General features: G+C 42.0%; 2 protein-coding genes across 10 annotated transcripts in view; both read right to left on the reverse strand.

Annotated features, from left to right (window-relative positions):
• SHANK2 (SH3 and multiple ankyrin repeat domains 2) overlaps window positions 1-22,567 on the reverse strand; it is a 281,678-nt gene that overhangs the window by 21,725 nt on the left and 237,386 nt on the right. For all 9 annotated transcript variants that reach the window (XM_059848439.1, XM_059848436.1, XM_059848432.1 and 6 more), the window contains 2 exons: window positions 19,689-19,824; window positions 17,901-17,981 (listed from right to left, as the gene is read on the reverse strand). In XM_059848439.1, coding sequence (XP_059704422.1) covers window positions 17,901-17,981; window positions 19,689-19,824 — 217 coding nt within the window. The remainder of the gene's footprint in view (window positions 1-17,900; window positions 17,982-19,688; window positions 19,825-22,567) is intronic.
• Window positions 2,430-11,724, reverse strand: LOC132328525 (uncharacterized). The gene is made up of 5 exons (XM_059848442.1): window positions 11,034-11,724; window positions 10,368-10,403; window positions 8,444-8,604; window positions 7,957-8,352; window positions 2,430-3,578 (listed from the first exon to the last, which is right to left on the reverse strand). The coding sequence occupies exons 4-5, from the start codon at window positions 8,033-8,035 to the stop codon at window positions 2,719-2,721; spliced, it is 939 nt and encodes a 312-aa protein (XP_059704425.1). The 5' UTR covers window positions 8,036-8,352; window positions 8,444-8,604; window positions 10,368-10,403; window positions 11,034-11,724; the 3' UTR covers window positions 2,430-2,718.

A 22,567-nucleotide genomic window follows, 5' to 3' on the forward strand; every position in this document is an offset into this window, starting at 1 on the left:
ATTTTTTTTGGGGATGAAACATACATACCCTCCAACTGCACTGATTTTGCTAGACAATCCTAGAAGTCAGATCCTAATTTTGGATCTGACCAAAATATCAGTTGGTACCCATTCTTAAAACCATCTACTATTTCAATGAGGGAAAAAAAACCCTGGTTTTTTTTTTGAGTTTATTGCAGGTTTATCGTCTGTAGAGAGGTTTTCAGTCCTTCTCACCCTATGGCTGCTCCCATTTGCCACATTTAGCCAAAGCACTTGGAAATGGGAGAGGAGGGCAGGTAAAAGCTTGAGCTGCCTTGCAAGGAACTCTTAGGGCTTCCTTGCATGGCACTTCCAATGGCAGCACTGCACAGCTCTTTCTCTTGCTCTACTGCCTTTGGATCAGAAAGCAAAGGTAGAGTGGAGCTTGTCATTTTGGAGCTACTACAACAAAAAATGTGAGGCCACAGAAGCAGCCAGCATGTGGAGACTGATCCTAAATGGCAGCAGCTACATGGCGGGTCCTGTGGGAAACATCAAAACCTGAACGCCTTGCCACGACTGCCCCACCCTGCCAGAGTGAAAGCACGACGTGAAACAAAAACATCCTCACTGCCCTATTGCTCTTCAGGGCAAGGAAATGGACTGGCTGAACCACAGCTATTCTCGCTCAGACTCATCCCAGAGAAAGAAGACGTGTTGGGCCAAACCTTCATTCGCCTGTGACTCCAGCTGTTTGTCTCCACAGCACCAGAGTGCAAACCCCTCCTGCATCTGAACCACACACTCCAAATATACTCCTACTGGAATAATTTGTCAGGCTCACTAATTAGCTCTCCTCCCAGTCTCCTTGTGAGTTCAAATACTCTACAGCATGCACTCCTCATACCAACAAGAGGGGAAGCTCACAAGCTTGTGCTGGAAATTCTGAGGATAACTTTACAAATAATCCTGACAAAAGAGAGAGAAAAAAAGTCACAAAACGGATGCAAAAATTGGCACCTGCTGTGAGGTGTGTTGACAGAGTGGCCCAAAGAAGCCTGCCTCCAATGGGATTTTTAAAAGGAATGCAGTTGGATGAAGGTCAAAAGGAAGGAATGTGGGAAAAGCCTGCACTGGAGGTTAGCCATGCAAGCTGCATTTCCTCCTTGAACCGGTCATTTAGCAGAGTACAGCCACAAGCACACACACACGCACACTTTTACAGGAGAAGTTTGTGGCTGGCTGGTAGAGTAACAAACTCTGATCTGCTTTGCCCTGAATAACCTCAGCCTCACTGGAAGACAGGGAAGAAGAGTCTATGTCTTACTGGCCAAAGAGCATGGCTTGGTTGTAGTCACAGAAGAGGATTTTTAAGCCTACGATTATTCCCTTGCATTTTCCATAGAAACTGCTCTGCACCTTCCCGAGAAGTCGCAACGGCGTGTTCAGAGTCAAACACAGGAGCCATGCTACACCTGTGACAACTTGTCCCCACTGCTCCAGGCCCTCCTCGGAGCAGCATCCTTCCGGAGAACTGTCAGGGATACCACATGTAAAAGCCAGTCTGATGCCTCTGCATGCATATAGCAATTTGAGTGCCACTATATTAAATTCCCCCGAGAGAGGCAGCACCAACAGATATAAAGTAATTTATTGCCAAAGTGCGTTTCCATCTGCCCTGTTGGGTTACCAATGGGACCCATGCCCTGCTCAGGGTGCCAGCCCTCAGGAAATTGGATGGCCTAAAGGCACAGAAAGTTGTTGTGTTTTATCAAGATGCAGGTCTCATCTCTGATGAAAAGCTCTTAAATCACAGACAGAGTAGCACAGTACCCAACAGCATGTCATGACCTTACATTCTCAAGAGGTCTGGCTGCTAGGCAAGTTGCTTTTTTTTTTTTCTTTTCTTTTTCTTTAATAATTAATATCTGTGATAATTACAGGGGACAGTCTCCTCCTAATAGATTTGTTGCAGGAGATGGCTCTTATCCCCATAGAACACATTGCTTAGTGACTCCTGTTCCGAATACCCAGACTCTCTCAGAGGAAAAAGTATAATGCTGCCCATCAAGCCACCAGATCCATCATCAAATGAACTTTGAAAACGAGAGTCAGGTGCCCAGATAGATCTGGTGGCACATCACTACACAGCCCCCAAAAAGAGAAATATGAGGTATGATCCTGGCAACATTACTTATTGTACGACATAGCCAAGACATGTGGATTAGCTCCACCGAGGGTCTTAGGAAGTGAGCTGGTGAGACCCACAGAGGATAAGAATGGTCATGATCCAGTACAGGCTATACCCCAACACCTCAGGCTGGCATGCCAGAAACACCAGGCAAAGACTGATCGAACACAGTTTGGGAGGCGAGTATTGCCAAGACCTCTATACTTACCACCAAGTCCCGAGTGCTTGCTCAGAGGGGGTGGGATAATGGAGAAAGAAAACTCAAAAAACAGCTGCCTCAAGAAATGACTTGTATTTGTAAGAAAAGCAATGAATGCCTGGCACAGAGTAAAAAAATGCTTGTATGAATTTAAAGTGAAAGAACAGAGGCAAATGTTCTTCAAATACCAGCAGCACACATCGTTAACAGTGCAAATATAAACTACAAAATGTTAGACTAATCTAGTCAGCCAGAATACAATGTTAGCCAATGTAGGAAATGGTTGAACTCTGCCACCGATGGCCTTATGGCTAAGAATTAAAAGGACAGGCACATTAAAAAAAACTCTAAAAATCCTATGAAGTGGTTATTTTTTCTTCCCTCCCCCTTTTGCCTGGCGTGGAGGCATGGGCAGCGAGGCCCTCTCGGTTATGGCTCTCTGCAGCCGGCCACTGCGACAAGGCAGGGTGGCCTGCGGCGGGTCGCGAGAGTCGCTCGTCCCTTCGGCCCCTGGTAAGCACACAGTGGAGGATGCCACTGCGTCCTCACCAGTCCATGTCGAGGCACACGTCAACTCGACATGGGGGGTGGCTCTTTGGGAGATGCGTGTTTCGAGGACCTGTGTCCTCGGCTGCTTGAGGAAAGCTAAAATCTCTGACAGGTAGTTATGGATGGCTCTTGTGGAGGTAGCCACAATGCCCAGCTGCAGCTCCATACGGCCCATGGACTGGGACATGAGACCCATGGACTGTGCATGCTCCCTCTTGATATTTTCCAGCAGCTGCACAATCCTACTGTTGGTTTCCATCAACAGCTTCTCTCCCTCTGTTAGCTGGGGCTGCCCTCTCCAACCCCGATCCCTAGGGACAGGCTCAACACCGCAGCGCTCTTCATTCATCTCATCATTTCCCTCCTCCTCAGGAGAGTCACTTTCAAACTGAGGAGTCCTACTGAGTGACTGATCCCCGGGAGACTGTATGTCCATGGTGCACTCTGGAGTCCGCGCCGGCGTTTGAAATCCCTCAAAATCCTCCCCAACGTTGCTGTGCGTTTCAGACGAGGACAGCGGCCACTGCCAGCTCTCTGTGGTCCTGGCTGGCGAGTCTTCGTCAGAGGCAGGCACCGAGGATTCCTGTTCTTCGGCCGGTGTGGACAGCGAGCTCCCTCGGTGATGGCTGGCTTGCCCCGAGGATCCAGGAACCTCCCCATCTTGCTCCCCAGTGACATCTGGCAATCAAATAGAGGAGCAACAACCACTGTATCTGAGGCCAGGCAGATGGAGGTATCTACATGCATTGGACAACACATAGAAATAAGCCAGTTGGGAAGCCAGAGTGTATGTGTTTGGGCAAACGGAAGGGCGGACTAAAGTTTAGTGACTGCATTGGGCACGTGGTAATTGGCGTCATTAAGCACTTTTGGTCTCAGTGCACACTGTCCTGTACCCAGAACACACACAGCCGTGCTGCACCCCAAGGCAGGAGCTACCAAATTCCCCTCAGCGTGACTGGGACAGGAAATGTCAGTGAACCTAGCGAGAAGCTCACCTATGCACTGCAGTGGTGTCAGTCAGAATCCCTGGGACGAGCTCAGGGCCAAGGGTCCAATTGAGCTTCTGGGGTGCCAGATGTGCTCCACCACTGGCTGAGGGCAGCCCTTTGTTGCTCTGAAGCACTGCTGGCTATCTTCACTTTTGTCCGACGTCTCACGTCACCCCACCCAAAATCTCTCCCAAATAACTGCTGCAGCGCGACGGTGGCCGTCCGTGGGATTATCCCGTGAGCAATGCCCTCCCCAACATTTGCCAGATTTTCCTTGCTCTCTTCTCCAAACAGTAGGAAATGCTATCTGAGGGCATTGCTCACCGGGATCTCTTTTTCTCCTGCAAATGAACTGAGTTTTGCCCTACCCTGGCTACCTCTTCCCTTGCCTGAGGGTGCGTGGTGGAAATCTGGGTGCAAACGCTTCCCCATGGCAACTCTAGAGAAAAATGCCCTCCCAAAGAGCAGGAAAGGCTCAGGCTTTTGCACCCACAGGAATCACACTCCATTGTGATTCTGCCCAGCTCTGTCCTGCACCTCTCTGCATTACATGAGGCTGTGGCCAGGACTCTGTACACTTTCTGTTACTTCAGATAAAAAAAATGAGTCCACTTCTTTTTTTTTAATTTTTTTTTTTTTGAGGGGAGCCAATTTGGTCATGAGAAATCACCCTGGGGCAGTGTGGCTGAAGAAGGCAGCACAAAGCCCAAAGTCCAAAGCCCTGCATTCCCCACGCTCAGGCAAGGGACAGCTGGGAGAAGCACTGCTCTCGGTAGGGTTGTGACCCAACCAGACTGCTGCTGCTCACACCACAGTGGCCTGAGTGCCAGATCAGTGCCGTGCCTACTCTCTGGCATCCCAGCATTGAATGAAAAAAGCTTTTTGGGTTTTTTTTTTTTTTAAGGATTAATTCCTGCTTTTTGAAATACTGCTCTGCAGACCTCAGTGGAAGCTGTAAGCTTATATCTGCAAGGTATTGCTGAGGTCCTGTTAAACCATACTTTTGGTTCTGTTTATGAATCAGGGCAGGGTTTTGTTTGATTTTTTGTTAAAAAATTATTTTATGTGAAATATAATGAAATGAAAAGCTTTTTCTGACAGACCCAAGGATCCCTCCTCCTATATCTCAATCCCTGTCTACCACAGTGTGGTACTCATTATTTCTACACCCATGTGCCTGCAATATTATGGTGCTCTAAAAGGGATTCTGTGTGACTTCATTGAATGATGACTTTTAAGTGCTAAAATAATGGATATTATTCGTGCATTTAGCATATTCACTACTTCAAAGTATTCACATTCAAAGTATTCATATTCTCTCTGCGTCTGGCTGGACTGTCCAGTTGCATGTTTTATGGAAAGTGAGGATGAAATTGTATTTGTAAAAAGGCATGAGCTCCTTATGGAAATGAATTCTAGGGACAAACTGCCATGCAATCATTGGCTCTTTCACTCCATGGAGATTTGAAAGGGACTATATATCAACCTAACTAAGAACTGCTTCTTCCTTGGCAATTCTTCTCCTGCTTTGTCTAATACAGCCATAGCTGCATTCCTTCATTAGCAAAGCTCTCTTAACAACTACAGTGTAGGATCATGAAATGATTTCTCAGCATTTTCCTATTTGAGTACACATGAAAAAAAAAAAAAAAGAACAAAAAAACAGGGGACCTAATTTTACCACACAAAGCAAACACACACTTCAATTAAAGTCTGTAGAATCAGAGTGAGGTAAGGGATCATAAATACTCATTCTGGTAGAGCCACTGGTCATACTGAATGTCTTGGCATTTCTTTTGACATGTCAACAGAAAATTCCCCATATTTAAAAACCCCATTTAGCTGGCAAGGGTTCTAAACAGAGCCTGCCTAACAACTGGTAAGCAGTAGAACCAAACTATACTGGAAGTCAAAAACAGAAGCAAAGTGAAATCAAAAACCTCCAAACTCCCCCCTGATTTATGAATACTTCTGTAAATGGTATCACTGTCTAATTTGTTCAGACTCAGGGGGACCAGAACACCTTTGTTATTTGTGCATGTCTACACACTTGCCAGAGGCTTGTAAAGAAAAATTTCTCTGAAAAATCACAATAATAAATTTTTGCAAAATTGCTTATGTCCCATGAAATGTTACCACTTGCCATTCTCCCAATCAGTCTTTTCAGTCTTTCAGAGCTGAAAGAACAGCATCTGGCAATCGGTGACCAATGATACAAATAACAAAAAAGCAAAGAGTCTGTGAAACCCCTGGGCAGAAGGTTAATTGCTGAAACTCTTGGCGAATACTTCTGAATAATGAATACATGCACAGGCTTTAGGTTAGGTTGGTAAACTTGGCTCGCAATGAGAAGGAGGAAAAACCATCACTATTATTATTTGTAACAAGGTGTTCAGCATCTCTCAGCAACTCCGGTTTCTGGAAGCTTTGGGAAGCATTGCCATGGGCATGGGGAACCCAGGGTGTGTTACAGGCATGGCCTTCCACAAACTTTCCTTCACTAAGGAGCAATCATGGGAAAACTGCCTGGAGGCCACTGGCTGACACCACCTGGGTGAACATGTGAGTCTCTGCCCAAGAAATCCATTCCTTGGTGACCAAAAGTCACCCCGAATTCTGGGTGGACCTTGGTCAGGTTGGTTACACCAGTGCCTAGGCTGGGGCTGTGGGAGAGGTGTGCCAGGCACAGCAAGGGCAGTGCAAAACTGGGTTCAGCCAGAAACCGTCCTTATGTTTGAACAGCTGACAGAGTGACCTCAACTATCTGTCTTTAACTCCTTAGAAAAGGGGCCACTTCCAAAAAAAGGGAAAGAGAGAGGCCACTACAACTGTGAAGTCAAAATTGGCCATGGATCAAACCATGTACCAACATGGCTGACCTCACCTGGCTGTTAATTTGCTTTAAAAAAAAAAGAAGTCTCTTTCTTTTCAAGCTTTAAATAGAGTGGGTACAAAGAAGCACAGCTGGCTTCCTTGGGTGTGAAGCAAAGGGAAGAGGTCAGATTCCCTGATCTTTCTAGCAATTTCCACCTGACACACCATTCCTACATGCAGCATTTTGCTCTCAGTGATAGATATGACTTACAGGCAAAATAGGTCACTTCTGTCTTTTACAGGTATCTTTATAGCAAGTGATAGCAGCCATCAGACCTGCAGCCTCCAAGGCTGATGTTCCTAACCTCACGTCCCTTGCTCTGCTGAGACAGGACTTCCATATTCATCCTTAAATGGCTGAGGAAGGGACTCAGGGAGGAGCATGCAAATGTGCTAAAGGGAGCAGAAACATCTGGAAGCCAGTGACCCATTGCACTTCAGCTTTAGTGTTTGATCACTGTGGGTACTAGCAGCTATTTCCAAAAGCCCCCTGGGATTCACAGGTTTCTGAAGGCTGGTTTTTTTTTTACCTCAGTGACTCTGCTGTATTTAAGGGAAAAAAAGAAATCTGCTATTGAGGAGGTCCATGCAATAGGAACTGGTGAGGCTCCACAAAAGTCCTGGCTATCTCCCTTTCTCCCCTGTTGGGTAGGTTCTCTGTTTCTGCAGAGGAGCAGAATCTGTCAGACAGATTCTCTGTTCCTGCTGCCTATCCAGGTGGTTCCCCTGGGCTGACACAGAACCTGGTCTGACATGGTGGATCAGCAGGTGCTCCTGGAGGCCACAGGAGAGCTGCTCCAGGTGTGCCTGCAGGGGAGAGCTGAGGTTTGCCCCATCCTGCCCTGAGCATGCTGATCAAAGCCAAGTTTATTCCAGCCTTTTGGTACATGAATATGTCCATTATTTTGGAGCACTGCTATTCCGTGCTATCCCTTGCACAACAACGTTCATTACCACTGAGAGTCCTTTGTGTTGGTCATTAGGCATTTTTAGGATTGTAGCAATTACTGGGTTGAGATACACAGAGAATTACTGAATGGTTGATTCAGCTGCAGGGGTAGAGGACTGAGACAGAGGCCAAGAACGGAGCAGGGTTTTGGATATACACAAACTTTAGAGACATCAGAAGTATTTCTTTAACTTTTGGTCACTGAAGAACATTTGAGATTTATGCCTGTGTTGTGCCTTACCTGCCACTTGGACTGGCAGCTGATCCCTCCCCTGAGATGTGCTGCTCTTTAAGAAGCCCTCCTTTTGAAATCCCACCATTCCTGTTTCACCTCTGCTACCGGATCGTTGCCTTTTCCATTATCTTTCCTTTTCAGACTGCCCACCAGCGGAGCTGCACGGGAGGGCTGGGGCAGGCACCGTCTCTTCCTGCTGACAGACAGGTGGGTGGAGATGTCCCTTGGCCACAACAAGAGGGCCAGGAGCCCAACAACAGCGGGAACACAGCGGGGAAGCTTCCCGGGCCCTGCCTCTGCTGCTCTGGACCTGGGCCTCTGTCTGTATCTCATCATCCCTCCTGGGGTGGGTGCATTTCTCAAACTGCTTAGGTACCAAGGTGATAGATGCCTTGTAAATACCTAAGATAGATACAGACAGAAACTGTACCAGGCGCATTATGCAACACTTCAGACAATGCCAATGGCACCTCAGTGCTGTAGGATCACCCACCTGGTCCAGCATCTGCAGGCAAATACTGGGCACATGCATTTTTCCTTTGGAAAAGTGATGGGAACACAGGACATTCATTCTTCCTTGGTGGCAAGAGGTTTGGGCACGCAGCCCTTAGTGTCAGGCACTGCACATGCAAGGGTTTTGTTCCATCGCCTCCCCTAAATACGAGTTTGCAGGTTTAGTTTAATTTCCTTCGCTGGCCAATAAAAGTTGCTTCCTTGTCTGCAAAAACAGGTTACAGGAGCTGCACCAAAACTAAAGGGGTGGTCTTCACATGTGCCTCTTTGAAATGCCTACTTGATATGCCTTTTAAATGACATAAAAATATGGCTGTGGTGTTGCTTTCATCTTATGGATTCAATTTTTTATCCCAATTTCTTTTATTTTTAACTACAAGTAGCTTGTTTTTAGCATGAAGACCAGGAGTGAATATGCATATAATTAAGTTTCTATGTCTGGGGGAAAAAAAAAAAAGCAGCATCTAAATCAAGTAGGTGCAATTATTTGCACTGCATTCCTTTTAGATTTTTGGCACTTCCCATATATATGCCAAAGGCCTTACCCTGCTTAATTTGTAAAAGAATAGCTGGGAAGTAACTGGATAAAAACTTCAGGGGAAATGCCTGTGGGTGGGAGAGCTACTAATCCGCAATTTGGGCAAACAGTGGGTCTGGGGATCTGGGCAAGGCTTTCAAAGAAGCAGATGAACAAAAATTCTGGACCACCTTCCCAATGCTAATGGGCAGGTGAGAACCTACTGATTTCAAAAAAGAGCTTGGTCAGATCACAGGAGTTCATCTGATAAAGTTGCTTGGCACAGAAGCAATTTCACCTGACAGCGTCCCTGGGAGAAAAACAGGTGACTCATGTTTGGTTAAAATGGTTAAAAATGGATCTGTGCCCCCTGAGAACAAATGGCTTTCTCTTCAGCTCTTCAAATAGGATCAGATGTGTAAAAATTCATCGAAGACCAAAAGTAGGTAAAGTATAACAAGGCCTTCAACACACCACTGAGCATTCAAAGACTAGCCTTAGCTGAAGCATAGATTCAGAGTAAGAACATTAAAGGTTAAGTTCTAAATCCAAATTAGTTGTTTATGATCAAAATTAGAGGAAAGAAACAACAAGTTCAGCCTACAGTTATGTCCTGTAAATATATAGTTAAAAATATACAGAAATGGAATGACGTGAGTTTTCATGTGGACAATTAGCTAATCCTCATCAATCTGCCACCTCTTTATCTTAATCTGGAATTACCTTTTTCCAGCCCCACCCCAAATTAACAATTTGCAGGACTGTGCTTGAATCACAATGCCCAAACCACACATTTACCATACTGCAAACAACAGGCAGAGAATATTATTTTAGCAGTCAGAATAATGAGGAAATAATAAAAGCGCTTTGCAATACAGTCTAACACAAAAGGCACTTGAAACATTTTCCTTCTATGAAAATTAACTAAAAATAATTGTCTGTTCTCTGGGATACTGTAAATTCTACAAAGTACTCTAAAATAAAATAAAAAATAAAATATATAAAATAAATCAATAAAACATAAAAACTTTAGTTACTAAAATTAATCATTTAACATTGAGTATCTATAAATACCATTACATGATTTATGAAAATGCTTTGTAGGTATTCACAATAAAGAGCTCTCAAAACTTTCTTGAAGGAAAGCCTTATTTGTGTTTCTAGGGCTGAAAATAGCTTCACATTATTACGCAAGTCACATTTACACATTATAACCACACCATCAAAAGTAATTTTTAAGGAAGGCATAAAACGGATATGTTCAAATTCTTTCTAGAGATATAATTTTCAAGTACCAGCTCTTTAACAGCATGTTCATTATTAAGGAAATAATGATACAGGCATTTAAAATACACCTGCAATGCTGAAGCCTTGCAATTCAGCCTACCTTGAAAGAGGAATGGTCATTGTCTAACAGTGGTTTCTGTTCAAGAACAAAAACAAAGCAGAGAATATAGTCAATACCCACTCCTACCCTGCAAGCCAGGTGGAATTTAAATGGCAATTTGATGTTCTGTTTAAGAGACAGCATTTGAAAATTTGGCCTAGTCACAAAAGAAAGGCAATCAAATCAAAGAAACCAAAAAGAAAGTGGAAGATCTAAGACACCTACAGCATTCTCTGGTCTTACACTTAACTCTCACGCTTCCACACCGAGGGGAAAAACCAAACAAACTATGAGGAATTATCTAAAACAATTTATTTTTAATTAGATTAGAAATTAAGTAACATGGATATGTGAACATTTGAAGGAAAAAGAAAAAAAATAGCAGCAAAGGGAGTTTTGAGATGAGGGAGGTAAGTCCTTCATCTCCCTGGCTCCTGAAAAAGAGAGAGAACACATTAAAAGTGCTGAAAGAGTTTTCCACTGCCCTAAGTGTGCCGTATTGGGAAACACATGCAATTTTAACTGTTCCTCAAGCCCTCATGATTTTGAATTTGTGCTTAGATACTAAACTGATAATATCTGAGCATAGTCACACTCACATAAACCAACGTATTTAATGTGTCTCTTTGCAAATGCTACAAACCCCACATTTTCTGTAACACTTACAATTCCTTTTCCAACTTCTTTTGTACCATTGTCTTGTTTGGCTGATGCAGAAAGGTTTTGAAAACCTTTTCAATTACAGTCCTGTAGTAAAGAAAAACAAGTATCATGACAGGGCACTACATCCTCAAGAATAAGCTGACAAATTCAAAATAACAACCGTGTAGATGAGAACACCCATACAGACTCAAGCAGCCTCTACGCAGGATTTCCAGTGTTTCCAAAATGTAAAAGCATCTCATGAAAGGTAAATCTTGGTCTGAAGAAGTCTTTAGTACCAGGAGTTACCTGTTAAGTTTGGAATCTGTGGCACAAGTTGCTAATCAGCATATTGCCAAGTTATTTTTCGTGGAAAACACATTGTTCCCTTTTTGAAACATGCCAATTTTCGGTACTTTGCTCTCACAAAGTGTTTTACAAGTACTTATATTATAGCCTAATCCTACACTTACACTGCTGTGGACTCCCCAAGTTACGCTACAAGCCATAAAATCTGCAGACTTGCTGCACCAACCACAAATGGGGCTGGAATTTCTTCACACAGACTTGACAAATTCCACCCAGAGTCACTGCTTTCTGCTCTAGATAAATGACAACCTGATGACAACCTCTTCCTCATTACTACACTGCCACTTCATTAGAATTTCAAATATGTAATGTGAATCAGTTACTTACAAGGGATAACCTTCAAGAATTCTTCATGAAGCCTGATGCCTTTTGCTCTCGTCTTCTGAAATAGTGTCTGGCGAAGATCTGAAAACCTTCTTCCTACAGAGAAGCACTGTAGGTGCTGGGGTTATCTCAGGAGCTGCTGTGGTGAGTGCTGTAAAAGTTGCTTTGGTGGTATTCCCATTGTTCCCTGCAGACAAATCTCCATCATCAACTCCACCACAGTGAAATAAAGAAAGTGAGTTTTGAACCCAGATGGCTTTGGGAGTGGTCTCTTCAAACAGAACAGAACACTGTGAGCTAATCCACTGCTTGGCATTCATTTATATGTATTTGCTCTGCAATTTCATTGTTTCAGATGCCATTGGAAGGTGCCACCTTTGAAACAATGGACAACAGGAATGGGATGAAGTGGGAATGCTCATTGCAGACAGAGCTAATAATATCTCTTTTGAATGCCATCAACTGATATTTTTTCTATTCAAATGCCAGTCAGACTTGATGCCAGGTGACAATATTCTGTGTTGATGATACCACAGTTATTGTGTATCTGTGAGGTGGTGACAGAATCTAAACCCTTCAAAGGAGAAAATCCTTTATTTGTGGTTGGTACTGCAGCCCACACCAAAGCCCAAAGACCAGGACCAACACACATACTTTAGCAGTATATGGTATATATCAATATTTTATATTGATTACCATATCAAATCTAAGAACAAAGCACCACCCCAGCTCACAACTGACACCCATGTGACACTGCCAGCAGATTATTTATTAATGCAGAAGGATTATTTGTCATTTCCATTTTGCTGTGGAAATTTAACCTGCTCTGTTCTTCATTTTGTCCTTTCTCTTACAGGATTTTATATTAGATATTTTAAAATTCAACACTGTCCACTTCAGCTTTCACTGAAAATCCCAAATTACTCACTAAATCAAACCCATTTCCTGGCAGCAAAGAAAGCTGAGGAGCAGGAAACTTTTAAATCATGTATCTAGACATTTACAGATCTTAGCTTATGGATGTGTTCCTTAAGGATCATATAATTTTCAAATTCTCCCTCCACAAGGAGTTATTCATAAGTCAAAACAAAAACTAAAGGAAAAGCCATTTAAAACTAAGCTCTCCACCAGCTGCATAAACTTATTATGAACAGAGTTAGGTTTTAAGTTTTAAAATGTTAATTTTGAAGCTCTGATACCTATTTTCCCATTGTGATGATGAAAATTATGACCTCAAACTTTTCCCTTAATCTTTCATTTTCAGAGTGTTTTCAAACTTTCATTTCAATTTGCTGCATGAATATCCTGGTTATTGTTCAGTATTAATGGAGTCACATTATAAGTGCTGCCTCCAGGAAGTTGCTGCTACAACTCTTGGTTTGCACGTTGCCATAACTTACTCATACAACGGTTCTTGGAAAACTACGAGGCACAGGAAAGAAGAACACCTCTACCCCATCCCAGGTATCCCACAAAATCCAGAAAGTAGTTTGGAAACACGACCCTTCCACAAATGCATTTCAAGGTTGGAAGCTACCTCTGACTCAGGCAACTACTGCAAGCAGAAAGTCAGTGGCACAGATGAAGTTAAATTTTAGTTAAATTCATGCTATGTAACTGCAGTAAAATGACAGAACTGCCTATGCCATGCTGCTCCAAACCTAAGGATTTTATCAACTTTTTAGACAAAAATACCCTATCTTCTATCCTGAATAGCAAAAAATATGTCCTGTCCTGCCTTTCCCCTGCTTTCCCAATGAACCAGAACCCATCACCAGAGATAATCAACAAGACCAGTCAGACAAGAACCACAGAAGCCATTATTATTATCTTAATGCCTCCCTCATCTCTGACCCAGAAAACTGAATTCATGGTTGACAGAAGACTCTACACAACAACAGAAAGATTTTTTTTTTTTATATGCTGCCAAAAAATATTTTTCAGTAGCACTGTGATTTATTCTGTTCTGCTCTCTGAATGGAGAATGGCAAATATCCCTAGCTGGAACCTCTGGTAACCACCTGAAAGGAGGTCAAGAAAGAGCAGGAAAATAAAGAGTGGAAAATAACCCAATTCCATCCTATTAAATGTCAAAAAGGAAAAGCTTCCCTGCTGAGAGAAGACACTGCCTACAGCCTAGATTTCCTTTCCATGACACTGAACCTCATCCAAGAGCAGGACACAGCCTGTTGTTCACCAGCTACCACCCAGGGGCTCAGGGAAGTGGGAGACTCTTCCTTGGGCCAGGCTCCATGAGAAGCTGGAAATGAACAGCCCCTGCTCGGGAGAGCTCACAATCTAGGGAAGCAAAATGACGTACAGGAGCATGGAAAAAGTACAGCTCAACACAAACAAACTCTCTGTACACAGAAATACATTCATGAAAACTATTAAAATAGCACTGCTATTTCTACCTGTCCCCCTGCCTCACCATCAGTGCTGGGATGATTGCTCACTGGGGATCTAGGGAAGGTGGGTCTTTGGGAGAGATTTCAAGGAGAAGGTGGTAGGTGGCCTCATGAATCAGTCCAGGGAGGGCACTCCATGCATACAGGACAGCGTGGAAGATGTTCTACCAGACAGAGCAGCATTTCTGAGGGTGAGAAGCTCAGGTGTGGTGTGCGAGATCCCTGATTCCTGAGCCAGACACAGTGTGGGCATGGGGAAACGTGTGGCTGTTGGGGACACGAGCGGGGTCACTAATGTGGGACTGCACTGGGGGTCACTGGCCACTAATTCTCTGTGGCTGCCAGTCAGCACAGGAACTGTGAGGAGATGAGATGAAAGGGGTGGGAGAAGAGTCAGGTGCAGAGAAAGAAAAAAAAGGCAAGGTGAAGGAAAGGAGACAAAAGGAAGAAATGCAGGGGATATTTTTGAATGTGGTCTTCTGTTTGAGTTTCTTAGTGTGTTTGCAATTTATCAACTAAATAACTAAAAAAACATATACAATAATTAATGTACATTTGACACCATAAAATAAACTGGACCATATGCCAACATTTACATTGTTATTATCCTTCACTATGGAAAGGTGAGAAACAGGTTAAACAAGAGACAAAATGCTTCCCCTTACCCTTCTTCTTCCGTACTGAAGCTTGGAAATAGAAAGGGAAGGAACTGTGAATCAATTCTGAAGGTAATTTTTTATATGCTAAATCCTCGTCTGTCATTTTGAGTGCAAACATTATCCTTCCCTCTAAGATGCCAGTCTCTCCTTGCTCACCTCTGCTAAACAGGTATCTCTCAAACTACAGTAGATAACATCTGCTTTTGCCAAGCTGTTTATCAGGGTTTATGAGGAGTTTCTCCCCTGCAGTTATTAGGGATACATGCAGAATTTTTTTTTCTAAGTTCTTTTTTAAAAGCAGTAATTGGGGCAACTTATTGATACCAGGGCTGTCAAACTATGACAACATCAGGCATTCCCAAATCTTTGCAGATTGAAATGGAAAGGAATCATTAGCACACTGCCATCTTTTGGATTAATTAATTTGAAAGAGAACAGCTCAGATGGTCTGCTCTGTATTGTGAAGAACAGAATAGCTCAAAACATGTCAATAAAACTGTAAGTAGGGTTCAGAGCCAGGCAAAGGAAGTGACTCTAATGACTGCAAGATGGACAAGTAAAAAAAATATATATTACATTTACCTTAGCTAGAAGATATTACAAAACTATGCATTCTAAGGGAAAACAAATGGGGAGTGTCTATTTATATTTTTCTTCTACTACATAACAAGGGACATTCAATAAAATTAAAGGCATCACATTCAAAACCAATAAAAAGGAAATACATCTGTACACAGCACATAATTAGCCCGTGGGATTCTTTGTCATGAGATGTTATTGAGACCACGAGCTTCTCCAGTTCAGGAAAAAGGGTTACACATGGGTATTGATGAGAACATCCACAGTGCTCTTTTATAGGTTCTTCCTATTTGGTTTGCACATATATGGCATGAAAGGAATGCTCATTCATTAGAGAGTTTAATGGCTATAAAAATGTGGGTGTTCTCATAGCTCTCACAGATGTCCAATATATAGACAAATACATAGAGGGATATATAAATTATAGATAAATACACACATACAAGCTGTGTTTTATGTCAGGAGACAACTTTTAACTGATGATAGGGAGAACACTTTCCCTGTGGAAGCTTGTTCAGTTGCTGTGCAATTTAAGAATTCTTGTCCCTTCTGATAATAGCCCTTTTCAGGACAAATACGAAAATAGGTAGACAACAGATGTTATTTGGAACAGCAGTCACATTGTTTGCTAGGGTGGCAAATGTACTGAGTCTCACAGGAAGAAAGCAAATTTCTGCCACTACTACAGCTTTCCTAGAGCACAAACACCTCTGGAACACGGTGCAGGACTATTTCTCAGAAGAGAAAACTCCAGCCACTGCAATGTCTGCCCCATCTGGATAAAGGCATGAATGGGAAATGTGCTTAAAAATGGAAATTTGTCCCATGGCTGCTTGTTAAAGGAGTTGCAGTGGTTTCTGCCACTTGGTGAGGACAAACAGCAGAGCAAGGGCCATAGCTTGAGCAGGGGAGTAGGAAAGCTAAAATATGATGTTCTCCACTGGGGACATTACTATTAACAAGCTATTCTCCTCTAGGAAAGTGCTGCTTCTGCTTTAAGATCAATATCTCCTGTGGAGGATTGAAAAGTCAGAGAAATAGAAGAATATCCTCAGCTTGAAAGCAATTGGCAGAAGGGGATAAAAAAGGGGCAAAAATGGTGCTTAAGTGTTGCTGTCCCCTTGGGAAAGGTGGTTGATAAACCAGCAAAGTTTTACAAGCTCTCAGCACTCCATGAAAGAAAAGCAAATAACACCCAGACCCACAAAGTGTGCTCCAGAAATAATATTTTACATTTTAATCCTGGAAGAAAAATGATGGAGCATTCACAAGCTGATGATACCTTGAGTTAAGCTCCTAAACTTCCTTGTACATAAAAACCAAATTTTCTGAGACTTGCTGGAGCTAAATAATCAGACTGGGGTGTTTTTTCTTGGTCTTCATTTGGTTGTTACACCATAGAGAAGACACTACCTACTTCAGCACCACTTTGCTGGGAGACTCCCACTGGAGTTACGCGACTTGGCTCACTAAAGGATGGATGGGGTCCATCTGCCCCAAAAAACACTGACTTACAGGGAAAAAAGGGGCCACAAGGCTATGATTCCTTCCAGTTGGCCTTCAGATGAGTCCATGTCAGGAAAACCCCAAGATCATAAAATTAAGTATTTAATTGTAGAATTACATGGAAAAATGGTTTTATTGTGTGGATTATCATCATCTATTACTCTGCAATGAGGGATGTGGTTTGGTTTTATACCCATTTCTCACTTGCTAAACACTCTGTTATACTGTTGTAGCCACACAGAAATATGCACTGGGCTTTTCTCATATGCGATTTATTCATATTTCCATGTCTTAGTCTAGCTGCAGAAATTCTACCTTTTAATGACCTAACAGATTAAAACCAGGAAGCAAAGGACAATTACCTTCCTCATTTCTAGAAAATGAATGTAAATTCCTGAAAAATTATGCATATCTAGAATGTGGATGATCAAGCAAAGGAATCTACAACCACATTTCTCAAAACTAGCAAATAAAAGACTGAATGCTCAATAATTTTTATTACCAATAGTGAGAGGAATTAAGTTTATATCATGCACTGAAGTCAAAGTGATATCATAATATGCACTTTTTCAGATCAAATGAAACAAGTTGAAGTTGAAGCTGCTTTAACACTGTCAGCTTTTAATAACAGCTTCTTGCAGCTTACCTTTATCCACTAATGAGAGGCCACAGAAATTTAAAATAAAACAATATTAGATGAACTGAAAATTTAGAAAGCAAAGCTAACAAAACATGATACAGCATTATTTTCTTTTTTTCTTTTCTTTTTTTTTTTTTTTCTTTTTTGGTAGATGTGCCAAACTTTGATGATGCATAAAATGTATCAACATTCCCTTGCGCAGCAGTAAAGGCACAAGTCTCCACAAAAATAATTCATGCGAGTCATGCACATTTTGAACTCTCCAAAGATGCAGCATTCTTAAAACCTCCTCTGCTCTAGACACTGTACACAGTGCAGCTCCCTTCATCAATTTCACATAGAGACATATAGATAGATATTTACATCTCCACCAAGCCAGCATGCTTGCCAAAAAACACTTTCTTACCAAGCTCTTCAAGCTCTGAGGTCATGGACTTAGAGCGCAGGGTCAGTGCAGTGGTTGGAGCTCGCTTAGGAGGTGGTGGGGCTGTGCATGGAACAGAAAAACACATAAGTGTCAGCCAAAACACACCCTCTGGAAGCCCTGTGCTCACAGCCACAATTCCATAGCCATTTAAAAGAATAAGCTCCATGAAATAAGGCGAGAATAAATACCTACATGTGGAGGAAAAAGCCCTGAGATGCTTTTCATGGACTGAATTTCTCCACTGTTTCTTGCTCTAGCGTAGGTTGCTTGACACATCCGCAAGCTTTTATGTAACAGGATACATAGAAACATTTAAAGCTAAATAACTGAGCACTTCTGTTTCCCAGCAGGAAAAGGACTTTCTAGAGAAAGGACCTCACAGCAGTGGTGCCCCTTCTGAGAAATATGCAGGGCTAAAACCTCCTGGGCATCAGCCAATCTCTGGCAGATAAATTTAGTCTTTGAGGAAACTGTTCAATCTAAGAAATACAGGACCCGAACTGTTAAGGTTACTCTAAGGGAAATGGGTGATCCTCAGAATATATAAGGTCTTAAGATATCCAGGCAATAATCTAGCACAGAAACTTCCATCTCTGCTTTAGTGTCCTGGCAACAAATATTTCTGCTGGTCAGAAAAGATCATCTCATTCCAACCCCTCTGCCACAGGCAGGGGCACCTTCCACTGTCCCAGGTTGCTCAAAGTCTCACCTATCCTGGCCCTGTGTACTTCCAGGAGTGGGGTGGCCACAGCTTCTCTGGGCACCCTGTGCCAGGCCTCACCACCCTCACAGTAAAGAATTTCCCACTAATATTTACCCTAAACCTGCTGCCTTTCAGTTTAAAGCACTGCCTCCTGTCCTATCACTACATTTAAGGTCAGTATGATATATACCAAAGGCAGAGGCAAAAAGGTTTAAAATGAGTGAACAGTCTTTCCATCAAGCCAAAAATAAAGCAGGACCATGATTTAGTTTAATACAGCCTTTCCCCTCCACCCCACAAGCTGGTCTCATTCTTTTTTGCTTTTTAATTGTTATTATTATTAATAAGCAGTGGAGGTGAAAAACACTTCCAGCACAGAGAGAAAGTTTTAATTTTGTGGAGCAGGAGGAATCCTGCAGTGCCAGCTCCTCACCTGCCCCCGTGCTGAAGAGCCAGGTGTGTGTGTGAGAGCTCAGGGGACTGTGGGAGGAACAGGAACTTTCAGCAATGTGCTGCAGCTGCAAGGAGCACCAGTGAGCAGCAGCAATCTTTCCTGCTTAATGATAATTATGAGGGCCTAATGACTTCCCAGCATAGCTGGGAAACCAAACTCTGGTGCATCTAAGGTGAAGGAAACAGTGCAAATTCCTTTTTTGTTTCTTCTTTTTTTGGGGGGGTGAAGTTTTCATGGGTGGGTGAGAAACACTGCTAAACTACCCTCATTTCAAGTACATTTGAAATTAACAAAAGATCTTAGCTCTTCTTAGTGCTTTTCCTCTCTCACCACTGCAAGAAATTTTACTACAAGATCCTCAAACATATACATGTGAAAAACTCATAACGATTAATGCCAAGCATGATGAGACAATATTGCTCTTTTGGCCACATGTTAGTGTCTAATCTAACAGAATTAAATCCCTCCAAATTAAACAACAACAGGGCATTTCAAATTTGAGAAGCAAAGTCTAATAAATCAGAATTTAGAAAACAGCAATTTCATGCCCATACTTGGTTTTCTGTGAAGGAAGAGCAGAAGAGTCCATTAGGAAGAGAGAAAAATGTACCTTTCTTCCTTGCTGTGTCATCTGGATCAAGATTCCTGGTTACTGTGACAACCTTCAGCACGAGGTGATTGCCCCCCTGTCGAATCATGTTCACCACCTGCCTGTGGCCAACTTTCACTACATTCTCATTGTTAACCTGCACAGAAAGGAAGGAGTCTTTTAGCCCAAAATGCAGAAAATTTTTGTTCTATCATTTTTATAAAAAGAATGTGGAAGGAACAGATAGGAACAGAATTTCTAGTTACTACCTTGTCATGAAATATGTATTTAAGGAATAGTGCATAGCTGACATGATGACCAGAAAACAAAGCTACTCCTTTGGGAAATGCGCATCTAATAAATTCAACCAAATCCTGCCCTTTACATGTTTTATTTACAATTACTAGAATTTTCCTTCTGCAAGTTTCTGGAAGGAACTCCTGTCCTGGAAGCAAAGGCAACAGGGCCATAGGAGGCCCAAAGAGTGTCCATGGAAAAAGAAGAGTTAAATACATGAAGCCCTGAGCAGTTATTGTGGTTATGCCAAATTGCACTGCAACACTTACCTTAGAAAAAAAAATTAAATATATATATATATATATATATATATATATATATATATACACACTCTCAGTAATTTCTAGTGCTAAATCATCCTTTTTGCTGGATTTGTCTTTCCATAATATCAATTAATAGACATAGAAGAAAGCAGAGGCATAAAAACCGTAAATTAGCACGACTAAAAGTAATTTATTTATTCATTCAATCTATAAGGAGTCACTGAAAGTTATCTGAAATTTGAATGATGACAACATGTAAGATTGAAGTGCTGCCTGTGCTATTTGAACATAAAAGATATTGAGGAATGGAGGAAGAGCTGCTGCCAGGATACATGCTGGGAAGTTGATCTCTCTCCAAAATTCCACTGACTCAGTAATATTTCACTGAGATCACTCAATGCCTCCAAAAATGAACAGTCATTTTCAAAGTAAGTGTTTTTAGCCTCCTCTATTTATTCTGACAGGCTGGGCATCTCACACTCGGAAGGATTTACAGTTCAGAGCAGAGTCTCTCATTAAATATTATTGCTGTTTAGCAGAACAAACAGCATGAGCCGCCCCATTCCTACTTGAAATAATTTTTCCATCCACTGTCTGGAAGGAAAACCTTCCTTTTCTTCAGGCTTCAGCTGAGCCAAATGAGCTGAGCATTTTAATGAACCAGTGCATTGGTAAAGCATCTTTTCAGCAGAGTGCTGCAGTGGGGAGCCTCCAGGACAAACTTGTGCTCAGTGCCTGAGCTCAGGGTGCTTTTGGAGATGCTTTTTTGGTTCCATCCACTGTGACGTAGGTGGAACACATGCTGAACATCCAGACCTGTTGAGCAGGCAAAGACGAAGTTCTCTCATTCTGTAGGTGGAGGGTATAAAAGAATATTGATTTAAATAGGACTCTTGATGGTTTGCTTTATTTTACACCTCCTTAGCATCTGGTATTTAATTCCAAGAGATATTTATTTAGCTGGGCCAATGGCATCTAAATTTAATCTGTCTAAAATACTGAAGCAAACAGCGTTATCCATTTACTTCTGAATTCCTTCCAGTATTAAAGCCTCAAACAGGTAATTCTTTTTCACAGGAAAAAAAAAAATCATGTAATTAAGAATTATGGAATGCATCCACTCTATATTTACTGGAAATAAATTTCAGCTTGGAAGCCAGTAAGGATTACCATGTAATCCGTAATGCTGTCAAAAAATAGAGCCCTCCAAATAAATCAAAAGTCAATATTAATCAAACACATGTACACTTCACTAGCGGAAAGTGATAAATGTGTAATATGATAAACAGCTTATGCAGCATCCCATCTGTTCCCATCGTTCTGTGCAATGATATTTAACATTTAGAGCAGGAGCAAATATATACAACACATTTTTTTAAAGCTGCCTCAGAAACAGAACCTATAAATGACTGTTTATAGCAGCTTTGTTGAAAAGGCACAGTTACAAAAGCTGGAACTGAAAATAAATAAAATAAAAATATTGATAGGAGAGCTGGAGGTTCTTTAACTCAGAGTCCTGCTGAAATACTAGAGAACGAAAGGATCATGGAACCAGCAGAGCAGAACCTCATCTTCACAGTCTTTAGCACCTCAGAGGGTAAAACTGGAGCATGATTACGTAGTAATAATTTGGGAATTGTCAACAGCTTATAAGTGACATTATTTCTTTTACCCTTCTTCAAAATTTCATCCAGAAGCCAAATGTCTGCAGGATGGGTTGTTAAGCAGTGAGACACCAGAGTTCAAGCAGGTTTGTCTGACAGTTTTAGTTTGATTTATTCAGCAAAACTTTTCCAGGTGTGAGTAATTTGAGGCAAATCTCTCTCCACTTCCACTTCAAGCTTTGGCAAGGGGGAGTTTGTAAACCAGTAAAGCAGGTATCTATTCCAACTGTGCCAATTCATTTCATAATCACCTGTGTTCTCTGTATGAAATGTAATCCCACTCTTTAAAACACTCAAAAACGACTTTCTGTTTTAGCAGCTAGAAGTTTGGAAGGAAGCTCTAGAAACAAAGAGTAAAGTTGTTTTCCAGGCACAAATTTGTCTTTCCCTCGTTTTCAACCCAATCTTTTTGCATATTTTCTGCAATCTTTCACTGCAAAATCCGAGATTCTTATTTTCCTTCTACAATTCCACAAAACGTTTTTCTGCCATGTCCTTGGTAAATAAGTGAAAATAGATAATAGAAATAGACATGTGAGGAGGCTGGGTCTATGCTACATCAATGAAATCTGGTCACGCAACAAACAAAATGTACGGAAAACTGTCCTTTGGAACACCTCACAATTTCAACAACTCTCCTCTATCCTCTCTGGACTCTTGGGAAAACCCTCAGAAT

Source organism: Haemorhous mexicanus, chromosome 6 (genome assembly GCF_027477595.1).
Source record: "Haemorhous mexicanus isolate bHaeMex1 chromosome 6, bHaeMex1.pri, whole genome shotgun sequence".
NCBI lineage: Eukaryota > Metazoa > Chordata > Aves > Passeriformes > Fringillidae > Haemorhous > Haemorhous mexicanus.

Excerpts from the sequence above, each read along its gene's own strand:
- LOC132328525 (XM_059848442.1), bottom strand. The coding sequence starts at position 8,035 with ATGGTGGGATTTCAAAAGGAGGGCTTCTTAAAGAGCAGCACATCTCAG. Across the intron at positions 3,579-7,956 it reads GCTGCCAGTCCAAGTGGCAG|ATGTCACTGGGGAGCAAGAT; the intron begins GTAAGGCACAAC and ends TTTGATTGCCAG.